General features: G+C 43.5%; 1 protein-coding gene across 2 annotated transcripts in view; it reads right to left on the bottom strand.

Annotated features, from left to right (window-relative positions):
- LOC132824139 (astacin-like metalloendopeptidase) overlaps positions 1 to 17,844 on the bottom strand; it is a 216,405-nt gene that overhangs the window by 1,974 nt on the left and 196,587 nt on the right. For both annotated transcript variants that reach the window (XM_060838392.1, XM_060838391.1), the window contains one exon: positions 16,543 to 16,783. In XM_060838392.1, coding sequence (XP_060694375.1) covers positions 16,543 to 16,783 — 241 coding nt within the window. The remainder of the gene's footprint in view (positions 1 to 16,542; positions 16,784 to 17,844) is intronic.

Consider the following 17,844-nt stretch of genomic DNA (forward strand, 5'->3'; position numbering starts at 1 on the left):
TCAAAAAACACTAGCAATTCAGTAAACATGATTGGCCAGTCAGAAATCCATGCTGACTCTTCCCAACCAAGCCAGCTTGTTTCATGTGACTACTAACTCTTTCCAGAATTTGTTTTTCTGAAAATTTCTCACCACTGAAGTGACAGTGATCTGTAATCGCTGGAATTATCCTTACAATATACTGTATATTTACATATATATTTAGTGACTGATTTAAAAAATACAACTACAGTCTAACCAAGATGGTTGTTCTGATCATGTATCTGGATTTAGCAATAACCTTCCAGAAATTTTTCCAAAGTCAATACCAGCCAGACAATCAACAACCTTCTGATGGCTTTGGAATGCTCTGGACTGTGACATAATCTGCTACAGATATAATTGTCTACAGGAAAACCACCTAAATATTAGAATTAAAAGTTACACACAAACCCCACATGCAAATCTATTAACGAATTTCTACTTACCTGCTCGAAGTAGGCCATAGACAACTGGCTATCTACAATGCAAGCCTTTGCCTAGATGTTAACTGCTTCCACTTCACAAACAGGTTTGGTTACATGACTACCACAGCATTGAACCCAACTGCTTTTTTAACCAAAAAATGTTTAAATTGCAGACAACTAAGGGGTGAGTGCTGCTCCACACAACAGCTGCAAAAATAATCAAAATCTCTAATCCCAGGCTTTAAAAAGAAATTTGGCCCAAAACAAGCAGTCACAACCTGTATTTATATACTCTGAAAGTAAAATAAATTCCTTTAGTCAAAACAGTGAAGGAAAAGTTACATTTCACCAAAATCTCCACAGAAGACTTTCAAATGAAAAAAACTTGCTGACAACTTCTCAACTGCTGCCGAGCAAATCAACCCACCCTCTCAAATTCATTCCTAGCTGCTCACTTCACCTTTACTCTTTTGGACTCCACCTCAAAAACAGGAACATCGATTAACTGGTATCCCTCAGTTGCTTTGTATTTACACAGAACTGAACCTTATGTTTCTACGGCTAAGTCCGAGTTTTCTGGAGGAATTCCCCGCATGAGTGCTCGTGTGTTTTCTCATCATATCTTACCAAATGCACCTCATTAAATACCTACTCTGTCCCTATGGTGTCCAAGGCCCATTTCAGAACAACTCAAGCATGAATCCTGCATGCCTTCTGTGCTGTCAGAGTGGGTAAATGGCAACCTCTTCTCACCAACTCCTGCTCGTCCTGCCCACCATCTTGAATACCAGCCACCAACACCTCAGGGTACGATCCATGCACAGTGAGCCTCAATACAATCAGTTCTTCCAAACTGTGATGGTTGTGTTCTTGTGAAAGCCCGCGTTAGAGAAAAATCCCGCTTTAGAAACAGTGCTTATAGTCTTGGCGCTGTAATCACGTTACACCCAACATGTTTTAAAAGTTTGCGCTGTAGAAATAGCTTCCCCAATTCGTCAATTGTGTTACAGCGAATTTGTATTGATGAAATGCATGTTATAACAGAATGACCTGTATTAATACAGTAATATCCATTTCAATTGCAGTGAGCAATTTGGTTTTCTGTTTCCAGGTATCAACTTGTAGTCATATCAACAAGCAGGCTGCCTGAGTACCCAACATGCTTGTATACAGTAGAAATGTTAAAGGTGAACTATAATCAGAGAAATGATCTCTTCATGAGCTGTATCACCTTAGTTCACACTTGCATAAGAAATCATTTCCTTTGTTTAGGCCCTCAACATCCTCTATCTTTTGTGCCATTTGAACTCCACAATAATTCTAATGAAAACAACTCTAATCAAAGGAAAACATAACTACAGACGGATACACACAGATAAACAAACATAGATGTTGTGAGTAGAGGGAAAAGAAGTTAGGGAAACAGTCCAATATCACATTGCATTTGATTAAATAAGGTGTTGCTTCTGACTGTTCCAGGACCAATTGAATTTCCATTTTCACAAACAAATCCTTTCAGATATTTTCTGAAGACATGGGAGGGTTGACACTTAATTGTTCAGTTTCTCTGTCACTGGTTAGTGCAACAGCTTAGAACAAATGGTGTGCAGGAATAGCTACCTTTCAATTCTCAGTTACACAGGAACATAACAGCGTAGGAATTAGGAGCGGACTAGACAATTTAGTCTTTTGTCGTGCCAAACTTTCAGCTCAGCACTGTCCCCATTACTTGTCCGGACTTGTCCCACCTGTCTAGCTCCTTTTCCACCTATCCACTCCACCCTCTCCTCCCTGACCTATCACCTTCATCCCCTCCCCCACTCACCCATTGTACTCTATGCTACTTTCTCCCCACCCCCACCCTCCTCTAGCTTATCTCTCCACGCTTCAGGCTCTCTGCTTTTATTCCTGATGAAGGGCTTTTGCCCGAAACATCGATTTCGCTGCACTTTGAATGCTGCCTGAACTCCTGTGCTCTTCCAGCACCACTGATCCAGAATTTAGCATTTTGAGCCTGCTCCACCATTTAACATGATCATGGCTAATCTTATTCAGTCTCAACTCCACTTTCCTGCCTGCTCCCCACAGTCCCATATCATGCTTTTCATCAGAAGCATACCTATTCGTTTCTTGAATCTGTTGATTGATTCTTTCCCTGCTGCACTCAGGAGCACTGAGTTCCACAGATTCACAATCCTGAGAGAAGTAGTTTCTACTCATCACAGTTTTGAACCTACCTCATCTCAATCTATATTTATGATCTCTTGTTCGAAAATGTCCCATAACGGGGAACATCTGTTTAATGGAGGAGAAAGTGAGGACTGCAGATGCTGGAGATCAGAGCTGAAAATGTGTTGCTGGAAAAGAGCAGCAGGTCAGGCAGCATCCAAGGAGCAGGAGAATCGACGTTTCGGGCATAAGCCCCTCTTCAGGACACTTTCCTCATTCCTGCTCCTTGGATGCTGCCTGACCTGCTGTGCTTTTCCAGCAACACATTTTCAACATCTGTTCAATGCCCACTTTATCAATTCTCTTTAACATTTTCTATACCTCAATCAGATTCTCCCTCTTTCTTCTGAACTCTAGCATGTACAAATCCAAGCTATTCAACTGCCCCTCGTACAGTAGCCCCTTCATCCCTGGAATCAATTCAGTAAATCTCCTCTGAATAGCCTTCAGTGTCACTACATCCTTCTTTAAGTAAAGACACCAAAACGAGACACAATACTCCAGGTTTGGTCTCACCAACACCCTATATAATAATAACAACACTTCTTACTATTACACTCCAATTCTTTTGCAATCAATGCCAAGGTTCCATTTGCCTTTCTTATTATATGCTGCACCTGCATACCCACTCTCTGCGATTCATGCACATGGACACTCAGATCCCTCTGCACTGACACACTTTGAATCTGCTTCCCATTTAAATAATAATTTGCAATTTTAATTTTCTGACTAAAATGGATAAGCTCACACTTATATACATTAAACTATCTGTCATATTTTGGCTCATTCTCCTAGTCTATTAATATCCACTTGTCAATTCGTTATCTCATCATAGCTTGCCTTCCCACTTATTTTAGTATCATCTGCAAATTTTGCTATATTATACACTGTCCCTGCTTGCAGATAATTTATATAGATTATAAATAGTTGAGGTCTGAGAACTGAAACTTGCAGCACCCTACTAGTTGCAGTTCACCATCACGAGGAGACTCATTTATCCTGATCCTCTGCTTTGTCAGTCAGCTTATCCTCTATCCAAGCCAATACTCTACTCCTAACCCCCTAGGAGCTAACTTTCTAGATCAGTCTTTTAGGCAGCACCTTGTCAAATGCCTTCTGGAAGTCTAGATACACCACATCCACCAGATTCCCATATCTACCTTACTGGTTATATCTTCAAAGAACTTCAGCAAGTTTGTCAAGCACAACTTTCTCTGCTGACACTGGTGAAATAAGCTTTGTTTTTCCAAGTGTTCAGTTATCTCCTCCTTTATGAACGATTCCAGTAACTTCCCCACTGCAGAGGTCAAATAACTGATCTATAATTTCCCACTTCTTCCCTAACTCCTTTTTTGAACTCCTGTTTCCTTTCCAGAATTCAGGATTTCTGGAATATTATAATGAGTGTATCCACTAACTCTGCTACCACCTCCTTTAATACCCTAGGGTGAAGGCCATTAGGCCCTGGGGACTTATCTGCCTTTAATTCTATCAGTTTACTTAATACTTTCACCCTAGTTATAGTCATCACATCAAGTTATAGAGTCATAGAGATTTACAGCAGCTAAATAGACCCTTTGGTCCAACTTGTCCATGCTGACCAGATAACCTAACCTAATTTAGTCACATTTGCCAGCACTTGGCCCTATCCCTCTAAACCCGTCCTATTCATATACCCATCCAGATGCTTTTTAAATGCTGTAATTGTACCAGCCTCCACCACTTCCTCTGGCATCCCACTCTATACATGCACCACCCTCAGTGTGAAAAAATTGCCTCTTAGGTTCCTTTTATATCTTTCCCCCCTCACTCTAAACCTATGCCCTCTACTGGGGAAAAGACCTTGTCCATTTATCCTATCTATGCTCCTCATCATCTTATAAACCCTCAGCCTCTGACACTCCAGGGAAAACAGCCCCAGCCTATTCAACCTCTTCCTATTAGCTCAAATCCTCCAGCCCTGGCAACATCCTCGTAAATCTTTTCTGAACCCTTTCAAGTTTCACAGCATCTTTCCGATTAGAAGGAGACCAGAATTGCACACAATATTCCAAAAGTGGCCTAACTGATGCCCTGTACAGCCATAGCATAACCTCTCAACTCTTATATCCAATGCTCTGATCAATAAAGGAAAGCATACCAAATGCCTTCTTCACTATCCTATCTCCCTGCGAATCTACTTTCAAGGAGCTATGAACCTGCACTCCAAGATCTCTTTGCTCAGCAACTGTCCCGAGGACCTTACCATTAAGTGTAAAAACCCTGCCCTGATTTGCTTTTCCAAAAATGCAACACCTTTCATTTATCTAAATTAAACTCCATCTGCCTGTCCTCAGCCTGTCGGCCCAACTCAATTACCTCTGAAGTAACTGCAGTTTTTGGGAAGAGAGAAGAAATTATTATTTTCCGTTGTGAAAACATAGAACATAGAAAAATACAGCGCAGTACAGGCCCTTCGGCCCTCGACGTTGCGCCGATCCAAGCCCACCTAACCTACACTAGCTCACTTTCCTCCATATGCCTATCCAATGCCCGTTTAAATGTCCATAAAGAGGGAGAGTCCACCACTGTTACTGACAGGGCATTCCATGAACTCACAACTCGCTGAGTAAAGAATCTACCCCTAACATCTGTCCTATACCTACCACCCCTTAATTTAAAGCTATGCCCCCTCGTAATAGCTGACTCCATACGTGGAAAAAGGTTCTCATGGTCAACCCTATCTAAACCCCTAATCATCTTGTACACCTCTATCAAGTCACCCCTAAACCTTCTTGTCTCCAATGAAAACAGCCCCAAGTGCCTCAGCCTTTCCTCATATGATCTTCCTACCATACCAGGCAACATCCTGGTAAACCTCCTTTGCACCCGTTCCAGTGCCTCCACATCCTTCCTATAGTATGGCGACCAAAACTGCACACAATAGTCCAGATGCGGCCGCACCAGAGTCTTATATAACTGCAACATGACCTCAGGACTCCGGAACTCAATTCCTCTACCAATAAAAGCCAGTACGCCATATGCCTTCTTCACAGCACTATTTACCTAGGTGGCAACTTTCAGAGATCTGTGTACATGGACACCAAGATCCCTCTGCTCATCCACACTACCAAGTATCCGACCATTAGCCCAGTACTCCATCTTCTTGTTACTCTTACCAAAGTGAATCACTTCACACTTACCTACATTGAACTCCATTTGCCACCTTTCTGCCCAGCTCTGCAGCTTATCTATATCCCACTGTAACCTGCCACATCCTTCCTCACTGTCAACAACTCCACCGACTTTCGTATCATCTGCAAACTTGCTCACCCAACCTTCTAGCCCCTCCTCCAGGTTATTTATAAAAATGACAAACAGCAATGGTCCCAAAACAGATCCTTGCGGAACACCGCTGGTAACTGCACTCCAAGATGAACCTTTACCATCAACTACTACCCTCTGTCTTCTTCCAGTCAGCCAATTCCTAATCCAAACCTCCAACTCACCCTCAATGCCATACCTCCGTATTTTTTGCAGTAGCCTACCATGGGGAACCTTATCAAATGCCTTACTAAAATCCATATACACCACATCTACTGCTTTACCCTCGTCCACCTCCTTAGTCACCTTCTCAAAGAATTCAATAAGGTTTGTGAGGCACCACCTGCCCTTCACAAAACCATGCTGACTATCCTTGATCACATTATTCCTATCCAGATGTTCATAAATCCTATCCCTTACAATTCTCTCTAAGACTTTGCCCATAACAGAAGTGAGACTCACTGGCCAATAGTTACTAGGTTATCCCTACTCCCCTTCTTGAACAGGGGAACCACATTTGCTATCCTCCAGTCTTCTGGCACTATTCCTGTAGACAACGAGGACATAAAAATCAAGGCCAATGGCTCTGCAATCTCCCCCCTTGCTTCCCAGAGAATCCTAGGATAAATGCCATCAGGCCCAGGGGACTTATCTATATTCACCCTTTCCAGAATTTCCAACACGTCTTCCCTACATATCTCAAAGCCATCCATTCTAATTAATTGTGACTCAATATTCACATCGGCAACAATGTCCTGTTCCTGAGTGAATACTGACGAAAAGTATTCATTCAGTGTCTCCTCAATTCTTCAGCCTCCACACGCAACTTCCCACTACTATCCTTGACTGAACCTATTCCTACTCTAGTCATTCTTTTATTCCTGACATACCTATTGAAAGCCTTTGGGTTTTCCCTAATCCTACCAACCAAGGACTTTTCATGTCCCCTCCTTGCTGCTCTTAGCTCTCTCTTTAGATCATTCCTGGCTACCTTATAACTCTCAATCGCCCCGATTGAACCTTCACGCCTCATCTTTACATAGGCCGCCTTCTTCCCTTTCACAAGGGATTCCAATTCCTTATTAAACCATGGCTCCCTCACATGACCCTTTCCTCCCTGCCTGATAGGTACATATTTATCAAGGACACTCAATAGTCGCTCCTTGATCAAGCTCCACATAACGATTGTACCCTTCCTTTGAAGCCTACTTTTCCAAGCCACGCATCATAAGTCCTGCCTCACAGCATCATAATTTCCCTGCCCCCAGCTATAACTCTTGCCCTGTAGTGCACACTTATCCCTCTCCATCACTAGAGTAAAAGTCACTGAATTGTGGTCACTGTCTCCAAAGTGCTCACCTACCTCCAATTCTAACACCTGGCCTGGTTCGTTACCCAGAACCAAATCCAGTATGGTCTCAACTCTTGTTCGCCTGTCTACATATTGTGTCAGGAAACCCTCCTGTACACATTGGACAAACACCGACCCATCTAACGTACTCGAGCTATAGCTTTCCCAGTCAATATCTGGAAAGTTAAAGCCCCCATAACAACCACACTATTACTTTCACTCTTCACCTGAATCATCCTCGCAATCCTTTCTTCTACGTCTCTAGGACTATTAGGAGGCCTGTAGAAAACTCCAAACAGGGTGACCTCACCTTTCCTATTTCTAAGCTCAGCCCAAACTACCTCAGATGGCGAGTCTTCATCCTTCGTCCTTTCCACTGTTGCAATACTATCTTTGACAAGCAATGCCAACCTCCCCCTCTTTTACCCCCACCTCTGACCCTACTAAAACATTTAAACCTTGGAACCTGCAACAGCCAATCCTGTCCCTGTTCTACCCATGTCTCCGTAATAGCCACAACATCGAAATCCCAGGTACCAACCCACGCTGCAAGTTCACCTACCTTATTTCGTATACTTCTCGCATTGAAGTATACACACTTCAAGCCACCTTCCTGTTTACAGGCACCCTCCTTCGAGATTGATGCCATGTTCCTAGCCTTCCTACACTCCAGGTCCTGCACCCTAAAGCTACAGTCTAGGTTCCCATGCCCCTGCAGAGTTAGTTTAAATCCCCCGAAAGAGCACTAGCAAACCTCCCCCCAACGATACTGGTGCCCCTCAGGTTCAGGTGTAGACCATCCTGTTTATAGAGGTCCCACCTTCCCCAGAAAGAACCCCAGTTATCCAGAACCGGAATCCCTCCCTCCTGCACCATCCCTGTAGCCACGCATTTAACTGCTCTCTCTCCCTATTCCTCGACTCTTTATCACGTGGCACGGGTAACAAATCAGAGACAACAACTCTGTTTGTTCTAACTCTGAGCTTCCAACCTAGCTCCCTGAAAGCCTGCCTAACATCCTCATCCCTCTTCCTACCTATGTCGTTGGTGCCAATGTGGACCACGACTTCGGGCTGCTCTCCCTCCCCCTTGAGGACCTGGAAAACACGATCAGAGACATCACGTACCCTTGCACCTGGGAGGCAACATACCAAACGTGAGTCTCTCTCGCCCCCACAAAACCGCCTATCTGTGCCCCGAACTATCGAGTCTCCAATATCTATTGCTCTGCTCTTCTCCACCCTTACCTTCTGAGCAACGGTGATAGGCTCTGTGCCAGAGGCCTGAACCCCATTGCTTACCCCTGGTAAGTCCCCCCCCCCCCCCACAAGTATCCAAAACGGTATACTTGTTCTTGAGGGGAACGGCCGCAGGGGGTCTCTGCACTGGCTGCTTCCTCCCAGTCCCCGTCACTGTCACCCATCTGTTTACAATCTTTGGAGTTACTACTTCCCTAAAGCTCCGATCCACGACGCCCTCTGCCTCCCGAATGATCCTAAGTTCATCCAACTCCAGCTCCAGTTCCCTAACACGTTCTTGGAGGAGCTGGAGATGGCTCCACTTCCTGCAAGTGTAATCAGCAGGGACGACCATGGCATCCCTCACCTCAAACATGTTGCAAGAGGAACATTGCACTGCCTTCGCTGCCATCCCTCTAAAAGTAACCCTTAAAAAAAAACTAGGTCTAAACACAAGAATAAGCAAAATGCAGCACTTACCTTCTTACCACAACGGGTCTTATTATTAGGTTAGAGGAGGAGGGCAGGTGGGAGGCACTACCTCTGTAGTACCTTGGGTTCCTCTCCTGCGCGCCTTTATAGAAAAAAAAACAACTTACCCAGGTAAGCTTGTGCTACACCAGCTTCCGGGTCTGCTCCATGCTTTTTTTTAAAAAAACTTCAAATTTAAACCATTAAACAAATGTCACCGAGCCTTCAAGCAGCCACTGCCAAACAGCCCTTACCTGCTCTGCTGAGAGAGCAAAGACAAAACTTTGGTTCAGTGCCCCTGAGATTTTTGAGTTTCCCAATATTACCTTGCCATTTTGTTCCTCTAAAGGGTCAACATTTACTTTCACTATTCTCTTCCTTTTTAGATACTTGTAGAAACTTTTGGTATCGATAATAATGTTTTCTGCTAGTTTCCTTTCATAGTTCATTTTAGCTCTTTTGATTTCGTCTTTAGTAACGCTTTGCTACGTTTGAAGTTCTCCCAATCCTCCAGAGTGCCACTAACTTTTATGGTATGATTTGCCCTAGTTTTTGCCTTTATGTTATTCTTGACTTCTTTGTTAAGCCATGGATGATTTTTAAAAACTTTTTACAACTCCTCTTCTTCTCAGGAACATCCTTTAATTGAGAGGTATTTAGCATCTTCCTAAACATTTGCCACTGTTCTTGAACAGTCCTGCCCTTCAATATTTTTGCCCAGCCCACTATGGCTAACTCCTTCCTCAGCCCTGTTTAATTATCTTTGCCCAATATTAAAATTTTAGTATGTGACTGTCTTCACTCCTTCAATCTGAATTTGAAACTCGAGCATTTTGTGATCACTACTTCCAAGAGAATCCTTAACTACAAGACTATTTATCCATCCTTCCTTGTTACATAATACCAAATCTGAAGTAGTCAGTTTTCGAGTTGGTTCCAATGACATACTGCTATAAGAAACAATTTCTCCGACATTCTATGAACTGTTTGCCAAGACTACCCTTGCCAAGTTGATTAATCCAGCCAATATGCATGTTAAAATCACCTATAATTACCATTGTGCCCATCTCATGAGCCCTCATTATTTCCTGGTTTATACTATGCCCTACTTTGGAAGTATTTGTGGGGCCTGTAAATTACTCTTACCAATGGGTTTCTTTCCTTGTTTTTTTATTTCCACCCAGACACATTCAACATTTTGCTCCTTAGTGCCAATCTTATTTCTTAATACAGGCTTGATCTCATCCTTAATCAATAAAGCAATTCCACCTCCATCTCCTTCTAGTTTTGGAATACTGAGCATTGTCGGACATTTGAGTCCTTGCCCTGACCTTTCTGTAACCATGTTTTAGTAATTCCCACCAGGTCATACTCATTTGTCTCTATTTGTGCCGTCATCTCATCAATTTTATTCCGAATACTGCGGGCAATTAGGTACAAGGTTATTAAATATGTTCTAAGGATTTGTCTTTCTCTTTTAATATTTTTTGTACACTATACTTTTCACACTTTCTATCCTTATTTATTAATTCCTGACAACACTGAGCCTCATCTTTATCATTTACTCCAAATTCCAACTCACATTTTAATCTTCTATAATTTCTTCTCTCATTTTAGTCATTAGACTGGCCCTGTATGTTTATCCTGTTAACCTGTACCTTCTGTTCACATTCTGACCTGCTTTGGTTCCCAGCCCTCTGCCATGTTAATTTAAATGAGCCAAGTCGCACTAGTAAACCTTCCCACCAGAATGTTGGTGCCCTTCCAGTTCAGATGCAACCCTGTCCTTTTTGTACAGATCCCACCTGTCTTGGAAGAGTTTCCAAAGATCCAAAATTCTGAAATCCTCCCTTCTGCATCAGCTTTTTAGCTGTGTTAAGCTACACTATTTTCGTATTCCTTCCTCACTTCACAGCAGACAGAAAGAAAAAGAGATGCTGCCTTTTGCAGACTGGAGGCTTCTGATTCTGTACTATTTACACACATTCTTTTTTATCTGTTTAGGAGACAATCAGAGGGTTGTCCTCATGCTAATGACTCCTACACTCCAAAACTGGTCCACTAGATTGTGCGCTGGTCGCTCTTCATGATACTGTCATGGTCAGGCACATCTGTGATTGTTAGATTGATGAGAATAACATGAAGGAATCATAAGCCATTATGAGACACCAGTGAGAGACAGGAAGGGGTGTCGGATTGGAATAGCCTACAGCATGGCCATACACACCACTCAGGAGAAAGTGAGGACTGCAGATGCTAGAGATCAGAGTCAAAAGGTGTGGCACTGCAAAAACATGCCTGGTCAGGCAGCATCACATTCCTGATGAAGAGCTTATGCTCGAAATGTCAACTCTCCTGCTCCTCGGATGCTGCCTGACTGGCTGTGTTTTTCCAGTGCCACATTTTTTGACTCATACACACCACTCAGGTCCAGAAAGTTAAAAATCACACAACACCAGGTTAGAGTCCAACAGGTTTAATTGGAAGCACTAGCTTTCAGACTGACGCTCCTTCATCAGGTGATATCACCTGATGAAGGAGCGTCGCTCCGAAAGCTAGTGTTCTTCCAATTAAACCTATTGGACTATAACCTGGTGTTGTGTGATTTTTAACTTTGTACACTCCAGTCCAACACTGGCATCTCCAAGAAAGGTCAAGAAAGGACTTCTAGAGTGTAGCTCAGAGTCTATGTACTTTAGTTTACCTCACGTTGCACTCCAGCAGACTCTAGCCAGGTCCAGCATAACAGCCCAAATCCTGATAGGAGGGTTAAAGGGGCTGCAGAATGTGGTGTGTTCTATTTTGCCAATTCAGAAGAGCAGCCATTATGGCTGTAAATTCAGATGGTTCAAACTCTGATACTGACTGTCCAGATTGACAGGGTACTCAGTGAATGTCTCCTGGTCCTTGTAAAAGCACATTCTTTGGTACCATATGCATACCTTTCCCAGATTTACACCAATCAAAACATTCTTACTACATGATCTTTTACCACCAGTTCATTTCATTAATGTTCTTCACCTGATCCTTATACAGACAATTGCACAATGATTCTCTTCCTCTGAGCCAAAAGGTCCAGGTTCAAGTCCCACTTGCTCCAGAGGTGTGTAATAACATCTCTAAATAGGTTGGTAAGAAAATATCTCTGGAAGCAATGTGGAAGTGTCCTTCTGAACCTGAGGGGCTGAATGGAAGCCCCACCTGTCTGGAGGTTTGTCATAACATGTAAGTTCATAGTTAAAAGAAAACATAGTCTGTCACAGTTAAAACAAACCATTCAAACTTATAGACAATTTGTTCAGCCAATAACAACAGCTGGAAAAAAATCCGTATGTCCTGTATGATGGGAGACAGGCTGGGAATACCATGTGCAGCAGGAAGCAGGTTTTTGGTGGTGGTGCAGTTATAGTGCCCCTGCCTCCAATTGAAGGGGCCTGGGGTACAAGTCCCACTTTCTCCAGTATTGTCCAATAACATTACTGAACAGTTTGATTAAAAATATCTGCAGATAAAGTGAACTTTGAAGAGTGAAGAGCTAAACAGACAAACAGTATAATAAATGAACAAATCGGAGGTAATGAGAATTGCAGATGCTGGAAAGTCAGACTCAATAAAACATAGAGTAGCAAAAACACAGTAGGTGAGGAGCAGGACAGTTGATGCCCCACCTGTCTGGAGGTTTGTCATAACATGTAAGTTCATAGTTAAAAGAAAACATAGTCTGTCACAGTTAAAACAAACCATTCAAACTTATAGACAATTTGTTCAGCCAATAACAACAGCTGGAAAAAAATCCGTATGTCCTGTATGATGGGAGACAGGCTGGGAATACCATGTGCAGCAGGAAGCAGGTTTTTGGTGGTGGTGCAGTTATAGTGCCCCTGCCTCCAATTGAAGGGGCCTGGGGTACAAGTCCCACTTTCTCCAGTATTGTCCAATAACATTACTGAACAGTTTGATTAAAAATATCTGCAGATAAAGTGAACTTTGAAGAGTGAAGAGCTAAACAGACAAACAGTATAATAAATGAACAAATCGGAGGTAATGAGAATTGCAGATGCTGGAAAGTCAGACTCAATAAAACATAGAGTAGCAAAAACACAGTAGGTGAGGAGCAGGACAGTTGATGTTTCAAGTCGGATCTTTCATCAGGAATGGGGAGGGGGAAGGAGGCTGAGAAATAAATAGAGTGGGAGGGTGGGGCTGGGGAAAAAGTAGGTGGAATGGTAACAGGTGGATGCTGGTAGGCGGTGATTCTAGTTGGTCAGTGGGAAGGGTGGAGTGGATAGGTAGGAAGGAAGATGGTCAGGTAAGGTCAGGTCAAGAGAGGGAGGGCTGGACCTGGGATGAGGTGGGGGTTGGAGAGATTTGGAAGCTGGTGAATCCAATGTTGAGGCCATAAGGCTGTAAGCGGCCGAGGCAGAAGATGAGGTGTTCTTCCTCCAGTTTGCGTGTTACCATATTTTGACAGTGGAGGTGGCCCAGGATTATCATGACGTTGGGGAACTGGGAGTGGGAGGGGGAGTTGAAATGGCTGACAACTGGGAGATGAGGTGGATCGGAGCATGCAGATCATAGATGTCCCCTGAACCGGTCCCTGGGTTTGCGCTTTCTCCAATGCAAAGGATGCAGTAAATCAGGGTAAGAGGAAACGTAGGTGAATCTCTGCCAAACTGTACCGGGTTCAATTCCCGACTCAGGCGACTGACTGTGTGGAGTTTGCACGTTCTCCCCGTGTCTGCGTGGGTTTCCTCCGGGTGCTCCGGTTTCCTCCCACAGTCCAAAGATGTGTGGGTCAGGTGAATTGGCCAAGCTAAATTGCCCGTAGTGTTAGGTAAGGGGTAAATGTAGGGGTATGGGTGGGTTGCGCTTCGGCGGGTCGGTGTGGACTTGTTGGGCCGAAGGGCCTGTTTCCACACTGTAAGTCTAATCTAAACTTGGAAAGATTCTTCGGGGCCTTGGACAGAAATAAGAGGGGAAGTGTGCTGGCAGATATTGCACATCCTACGGCCGGAGGGAAATGTGCCACATGTGGAGGAGAGATTGGTAGGGAATGTGGACCTAATGAGTGAGTCGCGGAGGGAACTGTTCCTGCAGAAAGCACTTAGGGGTGGGAAAGGAAACATCTTTTTGGTGGTGGGGTCAGATTGCAGGTGCCGAAAATGGCAGAGAATTTGGATTGGATGATGCATTGGATTTGTAGATTGGTGGGGTGGAATGTGAGGACCGAGGCACTCTATCCTTGTTATGGTTGGGGAGGGAGGGAGGGGAATGCATTTGAGGGCAGGGGTGTGGGAGATGGAGGAGATGCAGCTGAGAGGAGGAGAAATTACGGTCCTTGAAGTAAGAGGATATCTGGGATGTCCCAGAGTAGAATTACTATCCAGATATGGAAGAGGTGGAGGAACTGGGAGTATGGGATCACATTGTTGCAGGAAGGAGGGTGGGAGGAGGTGTAATTGAGGTAGTTATGGGAGTTGGTTGGTTTGAACTAGATGCCAGTGCTAAGTCAGTTACTGGAGATGGAGGTGGAGAGGTCCAGGAAGGGGAAGGAGGTGTCAGAGATGGTCCAGGTGAATTTGAGATGAGGATGAAAGGTAAGGGTGAAGGTGATGAACTGTGAGACACCAGCTAGGTCCTCTACCCTTTCCATGACATTCAATTCTAAGACTCCCAACACCTCATCTTCACCATTGACATCCAGTCTCTGTACACCTGTATGCCCCACCAGGACAGCCGGAAATCCCTCCACTTCTTCCTCTCCTGCAGTCCCAACCAGTCCCCCTCCACCAACACACTTATTTGCTTATTGGAACTGGTTTTCACCCCAAACAATATTTCTTTTGAATCCTCCCACTTCCTACAAATCAGAGGGCTGGCTATCGTTCCGAGCTATGCATGCCTCTTTGTGGGTTTGTCCCTCTTCTGCAGCTACATTGGCACTATCCCCCATCTTTTCCTCTGCTTTCTCAGCACTACCTCATACTCCCACAAGGAGCTTGAACAGTTCTCCAACGACATGTCCATTGTGGGCCTCCTCCACTGTCAAAGTAAGGCGATGCGCGAACTGGAGAAAGAACGCCTCATCTTCTGCTTCGGGCACTTACAACCTCATGGCTTCAACATCAGACTCATCAGCTTCCAGATCTTCCCACCCCCTACCTCATCTCAGGACCATCCCTCCCTCTCCGCACCCCCCCGCCACCCCCCCGACCTAACCTGACCTGTCCATTTTCCTTCCCACCTATCTGCTCCACCTTCTTACTGACCAATCACAATCACCTCCTACCTATGTCTACCTATTGCCATCCCACACACCTTTCCCCCAGCCTCATCCTCTTCCTCCTCCCCAGTCCTGATAAAGGGTCCTTCTTGAAATGTTGACTCTCCTGCTCCTCTGTTGATGGTTGACTTGCTGTGCTTTTTCCAGCTCCACATTTTATCAACCCCAATAAATGAACAAATAACCTGTAAGGACCACTCTTTGAGTACTGTTGCTCAGGAAACCTTCTTGCCATTGTACTTTGCGTTTAGAATGTACAGATAAAACACAGAAAATGTGTCTTGTATGAATGCAGGTTCTAGATCTGAATTTGTTTTCACTTTAAATGTTGCCGGTGTATTCTCCTAACACAAGTCACACTTTCAACCAACATAGAAAGCAGTACATTTCCAGTAGGTGTGCATATGTTTCTGCAGCTCTACTTTAGAGCCTTAGTATACCAGTTGCACCCGAAGCAGTTAATTATCTATGCAAAAATCAAAGCTAAGAAAAATTATAGATACACTTGCTTGCTTAACTTCAGCTAAACCACTTCACAGAATCATTGAAATGCGTAGAGTGGTAAGAGGCCATTTAGTCTATCACATCTGCACTAACCCATTGAAGAACATCCCCCCCGCCTTCCCACCTCTGTAACCCCACATTTACTATGGTCAATTCACCTAACCTGCACATCTTTGGAATGTGGGAGAAAACTGGGGCATCTGAAAGAAACTTATGCAAACATGGCAAAAATGTGCAAACTCCACACAAACAGTTGCTCAAGGCTGGAAACGAACTACTAAGTCACCATGCTGCCCCTTCCATTAGATTAGATTAAATTAGTTTAGATTCCCTACAGTATGGAAACAAGCCCTTCGGCCCAACAAGTCCACACCAACCTCCAAAGAATAACCCACCCAGACCCATTCCCCTTCCCTAACAGTATGGGCAATTTCGCATGGCCAATTCACCTGGCCTGCACATCTTTTTGGATTGTGGAAGGAAACCCATGTAGACACGGGGAGAAAGTGCAAACTCTACACAGACAGTCACCCCAGGCTGGAATCAATCCCAGGTCCCTGGTGCTGTGAGGCAGCAGTACTAACCACTGAGCCACCGTGCCGCCCTCAATAAATACATTATTTTGAGATCTTATTCTACATATGACTTTGAGATCAGCTAGTGATTTTAAAGGCAAAAAGTCTTGAAAAATTTACTTTGATGTGCTGATTATCTTACCTTTTCTTTCAATTGGACTAGCAACGCATTTATAGTCAATTCTGAGTCCAGGTTGTGTCTTTGATCCAGGATGACTGAATTCTATCAAAAGGGCAATGCCCTCAATCACAGGTATTGGTCTTTGTCCACAGAATATTCCTCTTTTGATGGGGGGTGCTACAGAGACATCATGAATTTCAAGGTAGGCATCTATACATTTGATAGATTGTTGAAAATTGTATGTTGTAATTTCAAGAACAACCTGTTAAGGAACAATAATGTTAGGGAGCCATTTAAAATTTTTAAGGAGTTTCAAAAATCAATGTAAACAGGAAATACCTCAGAGAGGCAGACAATTTAGTATTCTATTGAGCAGTTATTGTTTAAAAATGATATTTTGCCCAGTGAATTAGATTTTTAAATCAATTTTCCTGCCTTATTTGTACTTTCCTGACTTTTATTAGCACGGTCAAAGAAAAATGATCCCTGTCTAATATGGCCAAAGCAAAATATGCATCTCATGTGGACCAATGACTTCATTGGTCTTCAGGAGGTGATGCATTTCTCACAGGCATACAGAAGAGCAGATAATGGTACATTCAGCAGGTTTTGTTGAAAGTTTTGTATGTTATTTTCTCCATAGTCTCTTGCATAAGTTGTGAAAGGCTGAGCTTTCTCTATCATATTTATTTGTTGTTTTCCTGTCAATGTAAACACTTCTGGAGATAGGACCTTTAAGGTCACTACAGTTATCTACAGCCTTCAGGGTCATGCCATTCACAGTTACACTGGGTGGGGTTAAATCAGAGTATTCCTGATGAAGGGCTTATGCTCGAAACGCCGAATTCTCTATTCCTGAGATGCTGCCTGACCTGCTGTGCTTTGACCAGCAACACATTTGCAGGGGTTAAATCAGAGCTTGATGCTGGTCATTGGAGTATCTTTGTCTTCCTAAGTGAACAGTTTAGGCACAGTCATAATCATCAGCTGAAAAACAGTTTGATTTATTGAAAGCCATGCTCAAGAGTGACATGCGTCTTTGGCAAACTGTAGCTTCTGCACTATCATCTGTGATGTCTGAAAGACTACATTTCTTTACTTCCTTTATTTTTGGACTGTGGACTGAAATTAAAAGTACATCTTAAAACCAAGGAGCTGTGTGAACATAGGAACAGAAGTATGCCATTCAGCCTATTGAGCCTGCTTCACCATTTAATATGACAATGACTGATCAAACATTTCGATGTCTTTTACCCACATCACCTTCATAATCTTGTATGACATTGATAATCAAAATTTTAATCTATTTTAAATATACTCAGA

The sequence above is a fragment of the Hemiscyllium ocellatum genome, chromosome 18 (genome assembly GCF_020745735.1).
Source record: "Hemiscyllium ocellatum isolate sHemOce1 chromosome 18, sHemOce1.pat.X.cur, whole genome shotgun sequence".
Taxonomy (NCBI): domain Eukaryota; kingdom Metazoa; phylum Chordata; class Chondrichthyes; order Orectolobiformes; family Hemiscylliidae; genus Hemiscyllium; species Hemiscyllium ocellatum.